Below are 19448 nucleotides of genomic sequence, written 5' to 3' on the forward strand. Positions count from 1 at the left end.
ACTGCCGACGGTCCACACAGGCACGGAGGCCGAAGGCCCCTGCAAACCCGTGCTCTACGTCTACGTAAGCAACTCGCGAGGACAGGAAGAGCGCCTCGAAGGCATCTCGGAATTAAGGCGCGACATCCCACACGGGCAGGCCCCCCGGGCCGGGGACCGTGGCCCTCGCCAAACACCCCGGGTGGTCTTGCGTGCAAACCCAAGCGCTCACCGCTCCGCACGGTCACGCCGCCACAAACCACCGCACCACCTCCTGCAGGGTGGCAGGCGTTGGCGGGAAGAAGGGTTCAGGCGCCATCGTCACACGGGGAATGGCGACGGCGGAGGGTTCCTTTCCCCTCTCCGATGTAACAAACCTGTGAGGCTACGCTCAGTAACGCCACCGCTCCGGCATCAAGGCACCCTCCTTCTGCACGCACTAGAAGGCACTGGAAAGCGGTCACTCCAAGTCTGTCAATGTTCCGCAAGCGCCTTCCATGCGAGGCGCTCACGGTCCTGACAGCACAGGATGTGTGCCTCTGCAGGACGCGGCATGTGCGACGGGGAGAAGGGCCTCAGGCTCACCACAGCGGTCCCTGGACTTGGACCATTAGGAAGCATGCGTGAGTAAAAAAAAAAAAAAGTAAGAAAAAGAAAAAAAAGAAACTTTTCAGCTTAAAACCACGCAGACGGCAGCGCCAATCTATTTTCTCACAAACGTGAAACTCGAGTGCTGCGTCTCTAGACGAGAGACAAGACTCCCGCGTCCACGCACAGCACACACGGACGCACACCTGTGAAAGCAGACAGTGCTGGTGGGAACGGACAGAAGGGGGCAGAAGGACGCGGACCCGGTCCCTCCACCAGGGCTAGCGGATGGACTTCCCACCAGACGTGTCGGCATCGTCTCTGAGTCCTTCTCCTTCGTAGATCTTCCCGGGCAAAAACTAAAAAGACCTTTCAGGAAATCGCTCTTGAGGAAAACAAGGCAAATTTTACTGTGAAATTAACAGCAGGCAGCAAAAGCAACCTATTCTGCATTTTTCAAAGGACGCTGTGGAGGCCCACAGGCCCGCAGGGACACGGCGGACCAGGACCAGGGTAACTCCCAAGCAGGTCCCGCTCTGTCCTCCGGAGGACACCGTTGTCCTTAATGTACAACGTGTACGGTTCTTTCTGAAAGCCCTGGTCCCCCCACTCCCCAAAACCAGCATCGTACACAGAGAAATACGGACACCGCGCCACCTTAACAGAAACCGTCCTCAACACGTTTCCCCACACGGCTTCTGGATGCATCTTGACTGCGTGGGGGGGGAACCACCTCCTTGTCCCCCGAGGCCTCACACATGGGGTCTTCGGTCACGTGTGAGGGAGACTTTCGTGTCAAACCAGGCCCGATGAACGTTTGCCTGTTCTAGAACCTGGAAGCCTCCATTCAAATGGCAAAATATATTAGTTGTCATTGGATTTGCGCTAATCCCTACGCTTCGTAAAGATTCCAAACTAGGGTTATTTTTCACACGACTTCCTATCAGGAATGCAGAGTAACCAGAATATTCTCAAATTTTATTTATTTCAAGGCACTTTCCACAAAACATAAAGAGAATAAACTACATAAAACGTTACATTTTCATAAACACAACAGCGAGATCCAAACAAGACGAAGAAAGATCACGTTACACTTAATGTCTGTGGTCTCGAAATGGCTTGATTTAGCGTGCTTGCCGAAGACACAGACCGCCACACGGCGGCCCACGGGAGGCGTCTGCAAAGCCGGGCCCGCCGGAGCCTCCAGGTCCGCCGACAGATGGGACGAGCGTAACCGGGCCTCAGAGGGAAGAGAACAGCAGCGAGTCTGAGAGCGAGTCTCGCCAAAGCCCGGTTCGCACGTCACCCGCTGCCTCGATCGGCGAACGGGCCGCCGCCCGCGCGTTCGGGCCGATGGTTCACGGCTCACACCCTGGACTCTGAAGAACGTGTCGGGTTGATTACGTATTAGTCAAGCACGCAAACGATCTCACGTGCGCTAACGAGGAAAGCCAACTGGAAACGTGCTGGACTCTGGTACCCGCCAAGCGCATACGCCGCCTGCTTGTCTCTCCAGCTCCTGCGGCAGGTAATGGTGAACTACCTGAAGATGAAAACCTTTGGCCCTAACTTATCGGCCTCAAGCCTCGGAGGAAACAGCCCTAAAGAAAGGTCACATCTGGAGAGGACTGCTGAGACGGTCTCAGGCGTCGAGGAGAGACCCCCCCCTTCATCCTCACGACACCAAGAGGGCAGCAGGAAGGCGAGGGGGGCAGAGGCCGGAAGAATCCACAATGCACAGTCTTGCCTCTGCATCGGTGACCACCCAAGGCGGTCAAAAACCCACCACCGACCCCAGGCTCCGAGTGGAAGCAGGGAGCAGAGATTAAGCGGGGGACCGGCTGACCGCACGGCACGTGAGGATCGCGCTCAGGTCTGCAGGCGTGTGGGGGACGTGGCCCCAGCGGTCAGAGGCAGACCACCTGACCCACGGGAGCACCCACGAGCCCGCCCAGCCTCGCTGGTCAAGGAAGCCGGCTCCCCGCAGTTCAGCTGCTGTTGGCATCTGCCTCTACGAAGCACCGGGCACCGAACCCCGCCCCGGATCCGCACAGGGAGGACGGAGTCCCCGCACCGGGGGGACGTGCAGAGCCACCCGTGGCTAGGAAGCCCTGCGCCCCCGGGGCACGGTCCCCACCACCTCCTCGAGCCTGCGCCCGCGGGGTCGGCCGGCAGCTGTGTTAACGACCGCCCTACAGGACCAGGGCCGAGCCGCACCTGCAGTGAGTCCACACACACGAGTCCGTGTCCCCGGTCACCAGAGCACCCGCGTCCCAGCGACTGCACCGGCGGCAGGACACGTGGGGACTCACACGCACACTGGCCTGCTGCGGGGCAAGCCCCGCCGCCAAGGCAAGTGTGCACTCCTGGGGGGGGGGGTACTCGCTGTCAAGACCCCACTCCTCGGGGTCCACTCCCCAGGGGCACATGGGCCCTCAGGCCGCAAGCACTAGATGAGGCCACTGCCGTCAGTCACTGTCCCGGCACCGAGACGTGAGCTCCGAAAGCAAAAGATTTGAGAGGATTAACACTTTTTGGAGGCCGTTGTGGTCATTCTCGAAATCAAAGAGAAACCTTTATTTTCAACAAAACTGCCTACAAGAGAAGGTCCATCGATCCGCTAAGAAAGAGTCTCTCACCACAACCAGCACCAAAATATAGATTTAAAAAATTAAAAAACACACAGCCCCAGCCCTCACACACACACACACACACACACACACACACGCATCTCCCCAGGAGCCATACCACCCAGACCAGAGAGAAACAAACCAAACTCAATACCCTCACACAAAAGAAGTCTTTGAATTAGGATTTACAAATTTATATAGTCTTTCCTATGAAAAAACAAAAAACCAAGGGGTAAGAGAAACCTTCTCCACAAAGGCCTGACGAGTCTTAGCAGATCTGAGAAAACGTATTTTCTGCCTACGAGCTAACAGAAAGCAAAATAATGATCAGTGCTTGTCAGAGGTTTGCGAGGGAGGCCTCCGTTCAACAACGTTCCCGAACTACAGAGTGCTCGGTGGCCGATGCGGCCCGTCCCCGCTGTCAGCGCGCCCACCGCGGTCTGCGCCACACTTCCAAAGACACCGCGTCTCTCACTGCAAGTTTTCCAGCGCTCAGAAGGGCCATTTTTCCCTTTAAAAGAGATGCCAGGTCGAAAAAAAAAAAAAAATCCAGGAAAAGGGAGAAGAAAGAGTTCTCTACTGCGGTAACCTGTCAGTCACAGACAGCTGCTCTGAGTCCGGTCCGGGGTGGGGGTCGGGGGGTGGGGGCGCAGGGGCCACCGGCACAGACTACTTGGGCTCCTCGATCACACCTTTGCTGAGGTCTGTCATTTTGGGATATTTTACTTTCTTCTGGTCCAGCTCATTCTGAGCCCAAAGGAGTAGTTTCAGTAATTTTGCCAGCTTGGGTGTGGACTCACGATTTTCATAATCTAGGACAGCTTGGTTAACTTCACTCCACACCTAGAAAATAAATACGTCGGATAAAAACAACCACACGTGCAGAGTGCCCGCCAGCAGGACCAGTTACAATGTGCATTTACGCTTCTTAAAACCTTCTTACAGGAGAAGACGGTTACTTATTCAAATGAATACGAAGCCCATGACCGTGAGGCCCTCCAGGAGACGTTAAACACACGCTCCTTGTCCAGGAGGAGCTCGCGGCCTGGTCGGTGGGGCTCATACCCGGCCTGGATAGCAGTGACATGCTGTGAGCCAGGCTTGAGGGGACCGGGGCGGAGGAAAGAGCAGGGTGGGGTGACACAAGGTCCACGGGACAAGCCACAGGAGGACCCGCGTGGCGGCGGCCTGGAGAGCGGCGCTCCCCTCCGGCAGGAAAGGGCCACGGGAGTAAAGGGCCGCGTCTGGGGCAGTAATGCACCGTCGTGGGGGCTGGAACACAGAAGCAGCAGCAAGGAGACAAACAGCTTCACAAGCAAACAGGGGATTTTAAGTAAAACGTGTTTCGGACACCTACTTCTAAGAGTCTCCAAACAAACAAGAAGGAGGTTAAGACGAACGAGAAAAGCTGAGACAGAGAGTCCGACTGCCGTGTGTGACGTCACGGTGCTCAGTTCCCGGCTCACACAGGGAAAGGGGACACCGGACGGGAGAATCAGTGCCGTCGTGACTGGGTGTCACGTGCCCAGACACGGCTTCCGTTCGTTCTACAGCTGTGCCTGTTAGAGTCCCGCCCCGAACACCCACCGAGGGAAGGAGGACCCGTCGGTCTTACCTTCTGCCTCTGCATCATGTGAAGCAGGTCTCCGAATGGAGACTCCTCGGGGTTATCAAAGGCCAGCAGGGCCAGAGTGCGTTCCATCTCCGTCAGGCACTCCCTGCTCTCCTCGCCCTGCTCTGCCAGCTGGGTCTGCGCGAACTCCAGCGCCGCCTCCGTCTCGCGCTGGCGGATCAGCTCTATGAGGTGCTGTTGCTGGGCCGGCAAAGGCAGACAGGCTTACACACCGCGCCCAGACAGGCACACCCGGTGACGCGCTCTAGTCTCTAGCCAAAGGACGTCTTACGTGACAACTTCTAGCAGCCCTGAATTATGACATTAACGCTCCTGAACAAGAAACGGCTTCTGGAATACACGAGACAACAGCTAACCTAAGCCCCTTCCCCACGAAAACTAAAACAACGTTCTGTTAATGCAAATTAGTCGCATGACTTCTGAAACGAGCACACGTAACCTCATCGAGTGTCCACCAACCAGACGCCTCTCAACTGAAACTCACTTGCAGGTGGAAGTAAAGATACCGGTTTGTGTCCAGGAGCTCCGGATGGAGGCTGTTGATCAGTGCGATAGCCTCCTGGATCTGGCCTTTCAGGATCATCTCACGGATTTTGATCCGCTCGTCAAGTGTTTCCAGATCCACGCTAGGTTCAATCCCGGATTCCATTCGAAACTTCTCTGCTGCTTCCTTAAAGCCCTCTGAAAACGAAAACCATCTTCAGTGCTCAGGAAGCTGGCAAGACACTAACGCAAAGCATTTTTATCCCTAGAAAGCCCATCCACCTCAAACCAATAACCTTCAACGTGACCCGCACCGCCTTAGGGACTTGGCATTTACATCTCTGATTTACTAGCCGTGCCCCACACAGAAAGTGAAAACCATGTACGCCACTCCTTCCCATCCCACCCGAGACGCCGTTCACCCCCCAGCCAGGGGCAAGAGTGCACGCCGGGAAGCCCAGTGCACTACGGGCTCCCCCGGGAAGGCTGCGACCCCAGGCAGAGGCTGCCGGCGTGGTTCAGGCACGTCTGCGCACGCCGGCTGCGCCTTCACAGCCTGCAGAGGCCTGACCCTCCTGCCTCCTTGTGAGTGGACAGTTCTCACCAGCGTCTAAGCAGCACGTGCGGCCACCCACCCCCACTACAGGCAGACACTTCCTCAACACCTTCCCAGAGAAGTCTCGGTCAAGACCGATTTGGGGGACGAGGCACTGTGAACAATGGAAGGAGACTCAGACCTTTTTGAAACATCGGTGTTTTCCAACCATGTACAAAATTACCCTCTTCTTTCCCAGTATCAAGGAGGACTATAGTCACAGACCCCTTTTGCTGCTTTCCATCTGCTTCTGCCCTTCCCCCTTTCTCCTCTGAGTTAGGCACACCTTCTAGAAACAGCCCAGTATCATTTCTCAGACTTGCCAAAAGAGATCAATTACTTGGGGTTTAAACGTACTCCAGAACGTTCTTTAGTCACTTGATAAGCTGCAAAAATATTAAAGGTCAAGAAACAGGTTTTTGCTTTAGAGCTCAGATACCTGGCATAACGACCTCACCTCTGGAACAGGTCACCTTTGATACGGCAATTTACAAATTTAGGAAAATTAGCAGTGTGTTTTTATTACACCCAAACACAATTCTACCAAGGAAGTCCAATGTAAAATTCTACCTACACATACAAAAAGGGAGATTTACGTTCAAGAGGTAGCACCCTTATGGCCAGCCCGTTACCTGTGACCAGGTAGTTCATGATGAGGCGGTTCATGTCTGCTCGCTGGACGTGCAAGTTATTGAGTTTTTCCATCCACTCGTCTTTCGTGATTTCATCGGGTTTTTCTGCGTAACTCATTCTGACTTATTTTCTACAGGAAAACAGTATTTTAAAAATTAGCGAAGATCACGGGAATGAATTACAGAGAACACGTTCAATGGTCCCTCATAGGGCTGTGTAGTAACAGATGACAGCCAGACTTGTGAGCACAGAGAGACCTACAGGGTCATCAGATACCCATGTTGCACCCAGAAACGCTGGGTCTCTACTGTACTTCAATTAAAAAAAAAAGATGTTAAGAATTCCGTTAAGAATCGTAATCGTTTCAGAGTGAAGCAGGGCGACGCAGCGCGAAGGAATAAGGAGATGGTGGAAAGATACTTTATCTGGAAAACAGCAAATTCAAAGCGCCGGGCACCAAATGCAGATATAGGGATCAGAAAGAAGGCCAGCATATTTAGAAGATAGGATTGGTGCGAGGAAGAGCCCAGAGTCTCAGAATGGACAGGTCAAGTCGTGGGGTGGGTCGTACCAAGTAAGGCCTCGCCGGATAAAGGAGGAGTTTAGATCAACCCTCTTCTAAGCACGAAGGGCAACCGCGAGAGACATAAGCTAAATATTCAACGCGATGACACACGTGCCCGAGAGAGAAGCCCACGATGAGACATTCACCAGACCTACCAAAATTAAGAAGTCTGACCATACCAAGTATCCACAAAGACATGGAGCTCCCTCCAGCTCTTTGATGGCTGCTGTGAGAGCAGACTGGAAACGCAAACAGACCCAGCATTCCCTGCGGGGCGGACCACACGCGCTCCTCACGGCCCGGGGATTCTATCACTAGACTGAGGTCCTCCACACTCACCACCGCACACCCGACACGGACAAGCCTGCTCACAGACACGCTTTTCAAGATGGCAAAAATCAGGAAGCCACCCACCTGGATGTTCATTCAAAAGCAGCAGGGAACCACAATCCCAGGCCCAAAACCCTTGGGCAGATCCGTTCCAAAAGTTAAAATCTTGCCGACTGTACCCAGAACTACACGGCACGACTTAGCATATGTCTCATGACACGCACACTGCAGTCTGGGGTGACACCCCACAATTAAATATGACTTCTTCGGGGAAACGTCTGGGCAGTCACACTGGGTGGAATGGAGATGGAAAAGCTCTCACCGGAGCAGATTTTGCCATCAAATAGGTTAAAAACAAAAAATTTCTGATTGTCAGAGCTATCTGGATTTTAGGATTGCTGAGAAAGGCTTATGATCGCGTTAACAGAATTTACTAGAACAATTAAAACACGAACACAGCCACAGGGAGGACTCTCAGAAACCAGTTGGACGAATAAAGCAAGACCCAAGCGTGGCAGACAGTTTTACAAAGAACAAAAACAACACAAATCGCGTGATACGTGCTTTAGCAACAAATACAAATTCGGCAAAGTGTTTTCTTGTTTTGAGTAAAGACGTGAAACTCAGGAGGCGGTGACCATGGGAAGGAGGGCAGAGAGGTGCCAGCCCTGGGGGCACCAGTTGGGCTCTTAAGATGGCGAGCCCACCACCGTCCTCGTAAGTAATCTATACATCATGGGTACCACTTTACACCAGACAAGGACATGCTAAATCGCTCCATTAAATTAAAAGATCAAAAAACAAAGGCACCTGGGTGGCTCAGTCGGGTGAGCGTCCAACTCCTGATTTTGGCTCAGGTCATGATCCCAGGATCATGGGATCGAGCCCCAGATTCTGTCTCTTCCTCTGCCCCTCTCCCCTGCTCATACACTCCCAATCTCTAAAATAAAAAAGTAAAATAAAAAAATGTTTTTAAATTAAAGAACAGAGAAAGTGGGGCAGCAAAAACTGAGCAGGAAAGCCAGCGAGAAGCCATCAAACGAGAGCAGCGGCAGGAGAGTCAGAGACACAGCAGGTGAAGATTCTGTGGGCGCAAGTCAACGGCCGTGCTGCCGGCCTGAATGCAGAGGGATAAAGGACCAGAGCGCTCGAGGCCGGACCGAAGCTTTCAAGCTTGAGACCTTGGAGGACCGGGCCACAAACAAAAAGAAACAGGACAGGTTTGAGGAGTAGAGCAAGTCTGGGCTGACTATCAGACACGCAGATGAAGAAGTCAAGCAGGCACCTGGATTATAGGTCCCCAGCCCAGCGCTGGAAACATTAATTAGGGAGACAGCCACCCAACAAGGGTACCTATCGAAAGCCACAAGTTGGGCAAAGATCGCCCAGGGAGACAGCACGGGCACAAGACCAAGTCCTTGGGTGCTAGGAGGGTGCCCACACTCAGCACCAGAGGAGGAAGCCGGCCCGGGAGACAAACCAAGAGATGCCATTCCTCCTACAAATGCCCAAGTCCTGTAGCTCCGGGCAGGTGCGTAATTCCCTCAGGCCACTCTGCTGTTCCCAGACAACAACTCCAGGTAACCTGGGACAAACGAGGCCCCTCTCTCTCCATCCCCGTAGTACCCAAAATCACACCAGTACCGCTCCCAGCACGGACAGCGATCTGGGAACAGCAACAACTCCAGAGAAATACTCAACACGCAAACCTCCCAACTCTGAAACCGAGGAACACTTGCTTCCCAAGCAAGCAGTTCGCGTCCTCACCAGCTCAGCTTCTGCTCTGAAGCGGTGGTCATAAAAATCGTTCTCTTCACAGGGACACGAGTGCGGTGCTTCAGGTAATTGCCACTGCTGTAGTTGGCGACCACTTCTGAACCTTGTAGCCTTCGCTCGAAAGGCGCTCCCTTTAAGAATAAACACCGAATTACAGCGCCCGAGCGCTGTGGGGTCAGGACTCCGCTCTGGCCAGGAGAAAAGGGGCAGTTGACAGTGCAAATCCACAAGGCCCCGGTTCTGCCACCTGCTCAGACCTTCGACCCCGTAGGGCCCCCAGCCCGCTCCCGACCCCCGCCCCGGCCCCCTCTGGCCTCTCCCGCCGAGCCCTGCCCCGGCCCCCAGCTCGGCCTCCACCCCGCCCCCGCCCAGCCCCACCCCGGCCCGCCGCGCTCCCGCGGGGAAGCTCGGCCCGGCCGCCTGGGTCCGCCGCGGCCATCTTACCGTGCGGATCCCGCCTCCCGCGCAGCGCGGTCTCCACGGCCGCTCGGGGGGGCGGGGGGCGGCCGAGCCGGGAGGGCGGCGAGGCGCCGGGGATGGGTGGCGGAGGCGGGAGCCGCGGCGGAGGCGGGGGCGGGGAACGGGAGGGCAGACGCACGGACGGCCGCCCCTTCAGGCACCTCCCGCGAGATCGCGAGAGCGCAGGCTCGCCAGCCTGTAACCAATCAAGCGCTCCCGCGAGGGGGCGGAGCGCGGCGGCTGCCCGGAAGCGCGAGACTCCAGCTTCCGTCCTTGCGCAGAACTCTTCTCGCGGCGCGCTCGCTCTACGGGTTGGCGCGAGAGTCAAAAGGCGTCGGCCGACTCTGGGCAAGATGGCCGCCGTCGAGGTGTCGTTGCGGGGGAACTTCGCGCAGGGATGGCGACATCTAGACTGAGTCGGAGGCGAAGGTCCCAGCTCCCTTTCCGTCATTTGTGTGAGCTCGGAGGGCAGGGGGCGGGGGGCAGGCGCCAGTGCTCCGCGCCGCCCCGAGGCGGGGGTCCCTCCGCACTCGGCGCCTGCCTTCGCACGGGCCCGGGAGGAGCCGCCCGAGCGCGACCCGGCGGGAGCGCTTCGTTCCGTCGGTTGAGGAGGGCCCCGGGGGTTACCGAGCGCGCTTTCGCTTGCCGCCTGCGGGGGCAAAGGAACCGGGCCCGCCCGGCGGTCCACTGGCCGCGCGAGGTGGGGCCAGGGCTGCGGGCGCGCGTGCAGCGACAGCGACGGCGGCGGCGGGGACACGCGGAGGCGCGCGTGTGCTCGTTCTGTGCCTGCTCGCGAGCCGCGTCCGAGCAGGGTCTCCTTTTCCCGCTGTGGGAAAGCAAGGTTAAGAGATCTCTGCGGCTTCGGGAAGGAAATGGAGGGGGCAGCCCCTTGCTCCGTCCCATGAAATCCGACGTCTTCCTGAATTAGAGCTCAGGGTTGGATGGTTTCGTGCGGTTGCTCAAAAGTGAGCTGAAGAGCGCGGGGGTGCTGTCGGACTTCTCGCCGAGAGGAAGTCCCATAGGTTTCACAGGGATGACTGGTTACGGGTAGTTTCCAATCGAGTGTGCTGAGTCTGCAGGTACAAAGTTTTGACACGAATCCGTTCAAATCACACAGAGAGTACACGTTCGTGAGGACGTCTTTTGCAGCTACTTAAGTCTGCGTACGATTCTAGGTGTCAACTTCACGGTGTGCGAAGGGGTGCGGATTTTTAGAATTCTTTCCAGAGGCACACAAGCAAACACTTGAATGCTAGTGCCCTAGGGAGATAGGATATTCCAGCCCACAGAGGCTTCAGCTGCGCCTTCCGTGGGCCACAGGTTAATGGCCCGTGCCCCCAGCGGCCAACCCGTTACCGAGTCCTGCAAATGTCACCTCCTTATTTCTGTCTAGACGCTGGCTGCTTTTTATTGTCCCCAGCCTCTCTGCTGCTGGGATTACCCCTCCCAGGGGTCCCACCAGTTTTTAATGAAGCGCACGCAGCAGGCAGGGTGGTCTCTCCTTGTGCCCGTTCTCTTCACACCTTTCAGAGACCCCCAGGTGCCTGTGCAAAGTGAGCAGGGCCAAAAGCCTCGTGGCCCTCGCTCCTCCTGTCTCTACTGCAGCCGTCCTCCTGTTGGAGCTTCTCCACCGGCTGCTTCTCTTAGCGCTGGGTTCGCAAGCTGGGCCACGTGGACAACACTTCTCCAGGCTGACTCCTCAGAAGGGGACGGCCTTCCCGGAACAAAGCCGAATGTAGCCTGTCTCCTTTAGGCTCACGTCTCACATCCTAAACCATGCGTTTGTCGCATTTAGCATACCATTTTCTGTCGCTGATGCTTGATGATGTGTCCCAGTTCAGCACACGTGTGAACTTTTCAAGAGCTGAAACATGCAGGAGTGGGGGCTCCGTAGCTATTTGTTGAGAATGTTGAAGGAGTGAATGACGAATGACCACTTAAAGTACAAGCAGCCTCGGCAGAAGTGGACGGAGGGAGTGTCATGGGGCAGGGAATGTCCGCAGCCCTCCGTGATCGAGTTCATGGATTGACAGGACAGGAAGACGGAGAAAGGCACTTCTGTAGCCTGGTTGATGAGGTTAACGGTGGGGGCACCAGGTGAGGAAGAGCCATCCTGACAACTCGTGGGCTGGAAGGAGGGGGGGGCAGGGAGATGGCGAGCTCCGTGTCGGCCTTGTTGGGTGTGAGGTGCCTGGGGGACATGGCTAAACTCAAGGGAGTGATGATGAGGCTGAAAGCAGAGGTTTTGTGGTGACCCCGTGTGAGAGGAGACAGACCTATTTAGAGAAAGACTGTAGGGAAGGGGAGCAAAGAAGTCCAGGATCCTAAAGGACAGCAACATATGGCTATTATCCATTGAAGTTGTCCGTTAGGTCAGCAGAGAGGCTTGACAGGGGCCAGGGGGTCAGTAGGCTCTCCGGAAGCCGGGGGGTGGGGAGCTTTAGAAGATGGATGGGCAGTATCGAGTGCAGCAGGGCCGTCCAGCGTGACATTCACCAAAAACTGTTCACTTGACAGTTGTGGGTGACAGGGCAGCGAGCTCAGTGACATGGCGGGAATGGACAGCGGTAGGTGGCGGTGAGGTGGGAGGTGAGCAGGGTGAAGGGAAGACAGTTGTGGTTTAACACCTCAGAAGCGGCAGATGTGGAGAGCAAGGAGCACGTTAAACTCTAAAGCCACAGGACTTGGTAGCTGAAGGGGGGGGGGGGGCGTGTCAGGGAGAATCCAGGCCTCTGGCTTGTGCTTTTGGGTTTATAGGGTGGGACCATCACTGAGTCGGGACACCAGGGAAGGGCCTGGTTGGAGGAGAGACTCCCAAGTCATGAGCTCGTTTTGCATGCCTTAGGCTTTGGTGTGCATTTGAGGCATCAAGTGGAGATGACGGAACTAGTGGGTGGATGGACCCGCTACAGGCAGAGGTAAAGGTCAGCGCAGCCAGGTGTGCGTGAGATCCCCTGTAGAGCGCACGGTTAGGGGCCAGCCGGGGCCACCCTGAAGACACATGCCGCAAGGAGTCGGGGGGAGAGCAGTAGGGAGGTGCACCACTTTGGCCACCGCCTGGGGCAGTGACCAGCTTGACAGGAAGGAGGTGGGTCTGTGGAAGGGGGAGCCGCCCGAGCTTCCATGGTTCCCCCAAGCGTGGGTGGAGAGTTTCATTTTATTAGATTAGCAGCTCTTTACAGAGACGCGTGAAAAGTTTATTAGTCTTAAAGAGCACGAAAGAGTTTTCAGAAAGGAAAAGTATTTGGGGGAATAAAATACACAGTGCTTCCTCTACTCAAATCCTAGACTGTTCAATAACCAGGACAGCAGCCGTGTTTTACAGGTGTTTTTGTCTTATTCTCAAAACCCAAAAGCATAAAACCAAGGCCCTGCTTTGAAGGAGATTTGGCAAAGACAAACCCGGCTCATCAGGATAGTGCGCGGTTGTCGCTGCTGAGTCCCCACAACAACCACGCAGGCAGCCCCGAGAGGTCAGCTCCCGAGCTCCAGCTTTTCCCGGTGCTTTAAGTTTCTTCCCGAAGATATGGAAGAGTAAGGAAGGATTTTATCATCGTTTAGTGGTGCCGCACGTACTCGGGTGCCGCGCGCGCGTGCGCGCGCATCTCAGCCGAAAGTTCTAAGACCGGTGGAAGCGTGCCTCTCGGCGCGTTTGGTATGGCCCCGCCCTCCCTCCTGGCCCAGGTGTATCTCCCTTCCCAGACTCTGTACCATTAAGTCGCAAAGCATTGCTTCTGAGTTTCTTCGGGTGGGTGAAAGCAAGAGTAGTTATTTCCTGATCCTTTAGCCCCTGCTGAGATCCTAGAGAGCGCGGGCAGCACAGGTGGGGTGGGGGCCCACGCCCTGCAGCTGCAGACCAGCAGACACAGGCAGCACGCCTGAGTGACAGTCACTTAATCCACCGGGATTTCCTGGGGAATTCATACAGCATTTCATACGAACTTGTACGCTAAGACTTGGCTGGTGAAGAAAGAATTGATAGACCTGTGTTGGCTTGGGATTCCACCTTTTTTTTAATTAAAAGTAGATAATGCACTCACACGGACACACATAAACGCATACAGCCTGTGTATGTGCGTAGTTATATCTGTATATGCTCCGACGATTTTTTTTTCTTTTTGTCTAAGCCCAGAGATTTTTTCCAATGGATATCCACGCTTTTCCTTTCTTAGAACGCACTTGGAAATTTTTGGTTTTTGCTTTCTTGGCTTTAAAATTCTCTTACATTTATTCTTTAAGGCTTTGCTTTCTGTTGGAACGAGAGGGACTTCTGTCTGACAGACTCCCGAGATGTTTCATTTCTCTGCACAACCATGAAAGGCAACACCCTTGGCCTCCCACCTTCTGTAGACAGATTTGGGAGATGTTATTTCTCCTTGGATTTCTAAATTTTAGAAGCAGTTGGTTCCAATTGCAACTCAAAAATAGTTCTGGTATCGAGCAGGTAATTTATGTGTATTGATTTTGTTGAAGTTCGGAATAAAGCTCTGGGAATCCTTTTGAAATCACGGATGGCTTGGCCTCTGTTACTCGCGTTGGTATTTCCTTCCAGTGCTCTTTCTCACCTTCACTGTTTGAGTTTTGTGGGCCGTGCAAGAGGATGAGTTAATTCCAACAATGTTTCTGCTCTGGACAAATCCAGAAAGCCCCTGTCAGACCTGAGTTCAAACAGTCGCTTTGGCTTTCCAAGTACTTGTTCATTTTGGAAACAAATCTCATAAATTTCAGCCTGTACATTGTAGCTGCAACTCTCCTGAGGCCCCACAGGCCAGGGGTGATGGCAGGAGACTGGCACCCTGCCCTAGGACTTGCTTGTCGGGGTGACCTTCCTCCTCACACTCACCAGCGGGCTCAGACTCAGTAAAGGTCTTGGGCTTGTTCCTCCCCACTTTCTCTGCTACGTACTTTGTGTTATGATTAGCCTATGAAGCCCACGGAGTCACAACTGCTTTTCTGTCAAAATCTGTGACAGGCACTACTTTGTCTGGCTTTTTTTATTGCGTGGATTCATTTAGAAACTTAAGAGATGAAAGCAACCAGAAAGGAAATACAGCTCTCATGCCTCACAGATTAAAATACGGATTTCTTCTGAAGTCAACTTTATTTTCCACTGAATCCGCAGGGCGACATCTCAGAGTAACAGGAACCATTGTGAAAGCTAGGAGTAATGAGCATCGTTCTGCACGAATAGAAAACGTTGTATTCCCTCTCATTGGGATCACAAAGCCAGGGCTTTACTATAGCAGAGGAGATAGAATATGTCTACTTGTTCTCTGGCTGAGGATCTCTGGACAAGGGTAGAAGAACTGAGGAGAACACATCTAGACCAGTGCCCTGTCTTGTACCCAGTTCTCTGCCGTGATTGACATACTGTCCTAAACCCTCATCCTGTGCCTTCCGTCCCTGCAAGCACCCACCCGCGTGGCACCTGGGAGTTATTACGATCTCCCTTTGCAGAGAGACATTGCTGCTGGGTTTGTTTCATTTAAGGCTCCTCCACTAAAGAGGCTGAGCGGGGTTCCCCCATTCCAACTCCTGGCTGGGGAGGCCTCCTGTGGTCTTCCCCATTTACAGACACCCTGCCCAAGATCACACTGCTTGTGCCAGCTGGTTTCGCCTCCCAACCGTCTGCTCTCTAAACTCCCCACTCCACCTATCTGGGGACAAACTTGAAGACGGTCACGATGGAAGAGTGGAGAGCCCATCCCTGCAGGATTCCATGAAGGTGGTCCTAATGGAATCCCACCAGCAGAAAACACTGCGTTGTATTCCTTGGGAGAAAATCCAGAGTCCGGCTCCGAAACTAGCAGGTCTTGTCATCTTTAGAAATAGATGTTGATTGAAAAGCGCATCTGACCCCAACCCGTGGTTCTCACGCATGGAAGCGTCAGGGATGCGCCTGTGGGGTTCGCTGTGTGCGGCTCTACTGCACACAGGACACCTTTCCGCCTTTTGACCCGGGCTGAAACCAAAGCCAAGGGGTTCCTGCTTCTAAAGAACGTGGGAGCAGGGGGGCTGTAGAGACACGTACGTAATGGGGGCAGAGGCCTTCAGCCACGGAGTTCTACCCCCGGGGCCAGTGTTCGGTGTCCATAGCGCCCCGAGGGTGCCGGCGCTTCCCCTCTGCGGTATGTTTGTGGAGCATCCGGGGACTGGCCGGTGCTGGGGTGTCCCTGCTCGGCTCGGAGTGAAGAAGATCCGGATGGAGGGCTGCGCACCTGCCAGACCCCTTTGCCTTTCTGGACCCGGACGCCTCACCGCTCCTTGCCGCCCCTGCGGGCAGATGTGCCCGAGCTGAGCGTGCCGGTGGCGGCGGGGGCCGGCTTGCTGTACAAACTTGAGGGCGCGGCTGCTCCTTTATCCTCGTCTCCGCCTCCTCGCCGCAAAGCCAGCCTGGGGCTCCGCGGCCCGGGGGCCCCCCCGAATGCGGCCGGCGCCTGCGGCCCTCGGACTCGGGGAGCCGCGGCGCAAGGCGCAGGCGCGCACGCGGGGCGGGGCCTCCTCCCTCCGCGCGGGGGCGCTGCTCCGGACGCGGCCGGCCCCTCTAGCCCCGCGCCTCGGTTCCCGGCGCCGACCCCGCCCTCCCGCCCACTCCGCCGAGCTCCGAGGAAATGGCTGCGGGACCCCAGAGGCCTGCGACCCGCGGTGAGTGGCATCCCGGCCGCCGGGCAGACGGGCCGGCCGCCGCGGGGCCGCACTCGGGGGCGGCGGCGGGGCGGGAGCCCGGCCCTCCGACAGCCGCGGCGGCCGCGCCGGCCCTCGCTGCGCTCCCGCCGAGGAGAGAAGATGGCGGCCGCCGCGGGGATGGCGGGAGGGAGGGGAGGAGGGGGCGGCTGAGGGGGGAGAGGGGAGGCGAGGTGCGGGAGAGGGAGCGGAGACGGGGGACAGTGGAGGGGGAGGGCGGCTGGGGGAGAGCGGCGGGGGGCAGGGGGCCCACGGAGAGGGGGTCGCGGGGGGGGGGGAGGGGGCCCACGGAGCGGGGTCACCTCCCGAGGCCACTCCGAGGCCCCCGCCGCGCGTGGGCGCCTGCCTGGGGCTGGGTCCGCCGGAGGAGGGTGTTTGCTCGGGGGCCTGGTCCCGATTTGAAGGGACCGGAGGGGACGGCAGCGCAGTACTGTCCGTTGACCCAAGTCAGCAGGGCGGGAGGCCCGCTAGTCCGAGGGCAGGGGGCGCCGCTCTTCTCTGGAAGTTCCAAGTCCAGCGGGCGTCCGCGTACGAGTGACTTGTTTGCCCAAAGTGCCGCTGGCTGCAGGCAGTTCTGCTCTCTACCCCGGTTAGGTCGTCCGGACGTCCTTCACGGACGTGAAGTTTCGTTCCGGGATCCTTTCTCGGAGTGTGGGGCACGGTTCCCGGTGTTCACTTCCGTTTAACCGGAGGAGTTTGGTGTCTCCACCTGCTCTCAGGAGGGGTGATGGGACAGGTGCGTGGTCTTTGGTGCTCCAGGAAGCAGAGGAGGCTTTCGGAAAGTCGGTTTCGCTGAAAAAGAGTATTTGTCCCATCATAAAATACTGATTTTTAGTTTCCCGTGTAGTTACTTTGTCGTCTTGGTGTATACTGGCCACGTTTGTGTCCCGTTTTACTCTCCTGGCCAGCTTTCACCTTCCAGGGGAGGCGTGCCCCTGCAGTCGTGCTCTTTCTGTCTCTTCCCACCTTTGGCACTCGGGGCCCCATTTGTTTTCTCCTGCTTCCCGCCCTGCTGCTCCGCCCCCGGACAGACAGCCCACTTAGAAGCCCGCTCTGAGGCTGGACGGGTCCCTTCCCCGTGCTTCTGTCCCCTGGAGGCGGGAACGGGCACACAAGCAGTTGTTAAAATGAGTTGTGGCAGGTAAACAGCCCCGAGCGGGGTCCACTGTGAGCGGGCACTCTGCTTCCCCGACACGACACTGAGGTGCGTTCGTGGAAGATCTTAAAGGCCGCTTTTGCCTCCTGCGCGGTGCTTGTGACACAGTGGGGCCCAGGCCCGTTTTCCGCTTTGAATCCAGCGCCTCCATCAGTGAGCCTAGAATCGGCGCCGTAGGTCCCAGCAGCGCGAGCTGAGCTTCGTTCGTCCCTTGGCCGTAGAGAATGGTACCTGTGTCATTTGCGGTGAATGAGATCTGAGCGTTCCGTGCCCCTTCTAACCTGCAGGGCACTGAGGTGCAAGGAAGGAACGACCTCCAAGCCCAGACCTCGGAGCCTGTTTCTCAGGGGCCCACCCCAGGCACGCGTTCCGTGGTTCCCCCGGAGCCACACAGGCCCCGGCTGGAGGGTGCTCCCAAGAAGGGTGTGCTTTAGCCAGGCATTTTAAGGAAGTGGCGTCAGCGACCCGTAGAGCGATGCCTCCGTTTGCTCAGCAAGTATCTGCTGCCTCCTGGGTGCCGCGCAGCCTGGCTGTAGCGGCTCGCACAAAGGCCTCCCCGGCCTCGGAGACCAGTGCAGCGGGGCTCGTGAGGACACGCCAGCCCCTTCGCTGGCCAGCCCTTAGTGGCACCTGTGTGGGTGTGTGTGCACACGCACACGTCCCTGGGACCGGTCCCCTGGGTTCCCGTTAGAAACACAGCACAGGCATCTCAGAAGCGTCACCTGGGGAGACCCAGCCCGAGGCCTGCTGTGAAACTTCCGCCAAATGCACGTGCGAGGCCTCTTGTTCTCCTCCTTGCCGGTGTTCTTGGGGGCTTGAGCCATGACTTCAGGAATAGTGCGTATCTTCATTTCTGATTTTCCAGCAGGAACTGTCCCTTGTTAGTATGGGGTTAAACTCAGGTTATTTCGGGCACAGTTCTGTACTGATCAGAGGGAAGGGCACAAATAAAAAGTTGTGTGGTGACAGGTGGCTCCCCTTTCATGGCTGCTGCTGCCCGTGGTTACCGCTGTCTGTCCTGTCCAACGGTGATGCTCACGGCTCGTGTGCCTGTGTGAGCATCACAGTGGCTCATTGAGGAGAGGTGTCGCGGGGGGGGGGGGGGGGGCCTGGAGGTGGGCCGCTCACTCAGTGCCTCTGCTGGGCTTTGCGTGGGGGGCGTGGAGTGGGGACTTCCATTCCCACTTTCTGCTTGCTTTTGGCGGCGGGAGTTTTCAGGTCCTGCTGTCGACACTGTAAGTCCTTCTACTGCCACAGGGCGTCTGACTCTCCAGGAGTCCGTACTCAAGCAGCTCAGGGACTGGTTTCTTTTTTGTTTTGCTACGTGTTTGTGAGGCGTTCAGGGTTCTGATTGTTTTACGTTTCTGTTAGCACAATACGCTTCATCTTCGTACACCTGTCTGATGACACCAGGGGGTTTCCATTCGGCTCTTGCGGAGCAAAGATTGAATGTATTTGCGGGTTAAGCCGGCTCACTGTTGTCCTTGGGTCCCTGCAGTGTGGCGCTGCGTCTCAGAGAGGCCTGATTCTCACATGCCTGGTGGACTCAGGAAGTCCATTAAGAAGGTTTCTCCGAAATGGAGTTTCTCTTTTGTGTATTTTCTTATTTTTGTGGTGTGGTCCCTTAGAATGGGTGTCTCATGTTATCGTCTGTGTAGTTAGTGTCAAACGATTTGTGCTGATTCCATTACAAAGGCTCTGTGGTTAACAGTTTATAAAAGCACACTAATTGGGAAAGAAGGGCCAAATTGACCTCACTTGGTGTGGTGCTCACGGTTCTGGAGAATAGTTTCTCTTGTTTAGACCTCATTTTATTTTTTGAGTACTAATTTTGAGGGTAAGTTGTTACTTGAGATTGAGTAGGTGATTGTATGTATTTAATACGGATTCTTGTAGCTGTGACTAAAATATGCTTAATCAGTAGGTGGTGATTACCT

At 56.0% G+C, this 19448-nt stretch overlaps 2 protein-coding genes across 7 annotated transcripts in view; one reads left to right on the forward strand and one right to left on the reverse strand.

Moving 5' to 3' along the window:
* Positions 1 to 1524: 1524 nt before the first annotated feature.
* GID8 (GID complex subunit 8 homolog) lies at positions 1525 to 10351 on the reverse strand. 4 transcript variants are annotated; one of them, XM_053890056.1, is made up of 7 exons: positions 9657 to 9888; positions 9204 to 9343; positions 8247 to 8376; positions 6541 to 6671; positions 5315 to 5511; positions 4813 to 5010; positions 1525 to 4040 (listed from the first exon to the last, which is right to left on the reverse strand). In XM_053890056.1, exons 4-7 carry the CDS (start codon positions 6656 to 6658, stop codon positions 3867 to 3869), a joined length of 687 nt encoding a protein of 228 aa, XP_053746031.1. In that variant the 5' UTR covers positions 6659 to 6671; positions 8247 to 8376; positions 9204 to 9343; positions 9657 to 9888; the 3' UTR covers positions 1525 to 3866. The 4 variants fall into 4 exon arrangements, with proteins under 4 accessions (XP_053746031.1, XP_053746030.1, XP_053746032.1 ...); XM_053890055.1 differs by lacking the exon at positions 8247 to 8376 and having other exon boundaries at positions 9657 to 9865; XM_053890057.1 differs by lacking the exons at positions 1525 to 4040; positions 4813 to 5010; positions 5315 to 5511; positions 6541 to 6671 and having other exon boundaries at positions 9146 to 9343; positions 9657 to 10351.
* DIDO1 (death inducer-obliterator 1) overlaps positions 9988 to 19448 on the forward strand; it is a 49337-nt gene continuing 39876 nt past the window's right edge. For 2 of the 3 annotated variants that reach the window (XM_053890043.1, XM_053890044.1), the window contains exon 1: positions 16201 to 16316. The gene's annotated coding sequence lies outside the window, so the exon portion shown is untranslated. Of the gene's footprint in view, positions 10101 to 16200; positions 16317 to 19448 lie in introns of those variants that run through there. The other variant, XM_019426337.2, reaches the window with a different exon arrangement.

This window comes from Panthera pardus, unplaced genomic scaffold (assembly GCF_024362965.1).
Source record: "Panthera pardus isolate Hobbes unplaced genomic scaffold, ASM2436296v1 HiC_scaffold_25, whole genome shotgun sequence".
NCBI lineage: Eukaryota > Metazoa > Chordata > Mammalia > Carnivora > Felidae > Panthera > Panthera pardus.

What these genes read in the sequence shown, in the direction of transcription:
- GID8 (XM_053890054.1), bottom strand. Translation starts at nt 10,122, where the DNA reads ATGACGGAAAGGGAGCTGGGACCTTCGCCTCCGACTCAGTCTAGATGT. An exon ending in CGGGAGGCGGGATCCGCACG is followed by an intron (nt 9,344 to 9,656) that starts GTAAGATGGCCG and finishes TTATTCTTAAAG; the next exon opens with GGAGCGCCTTTCGAGCGAAG. An exon ending in TCAGAGCAGAAGCTGAGCTG is followed by an intron (nt 8,377 to 9,203) that starts GTGAGGACGCGA and finishes TTTTTATTTTAG; the next exon opens with AGATTGGGAGTGTATGAGCA.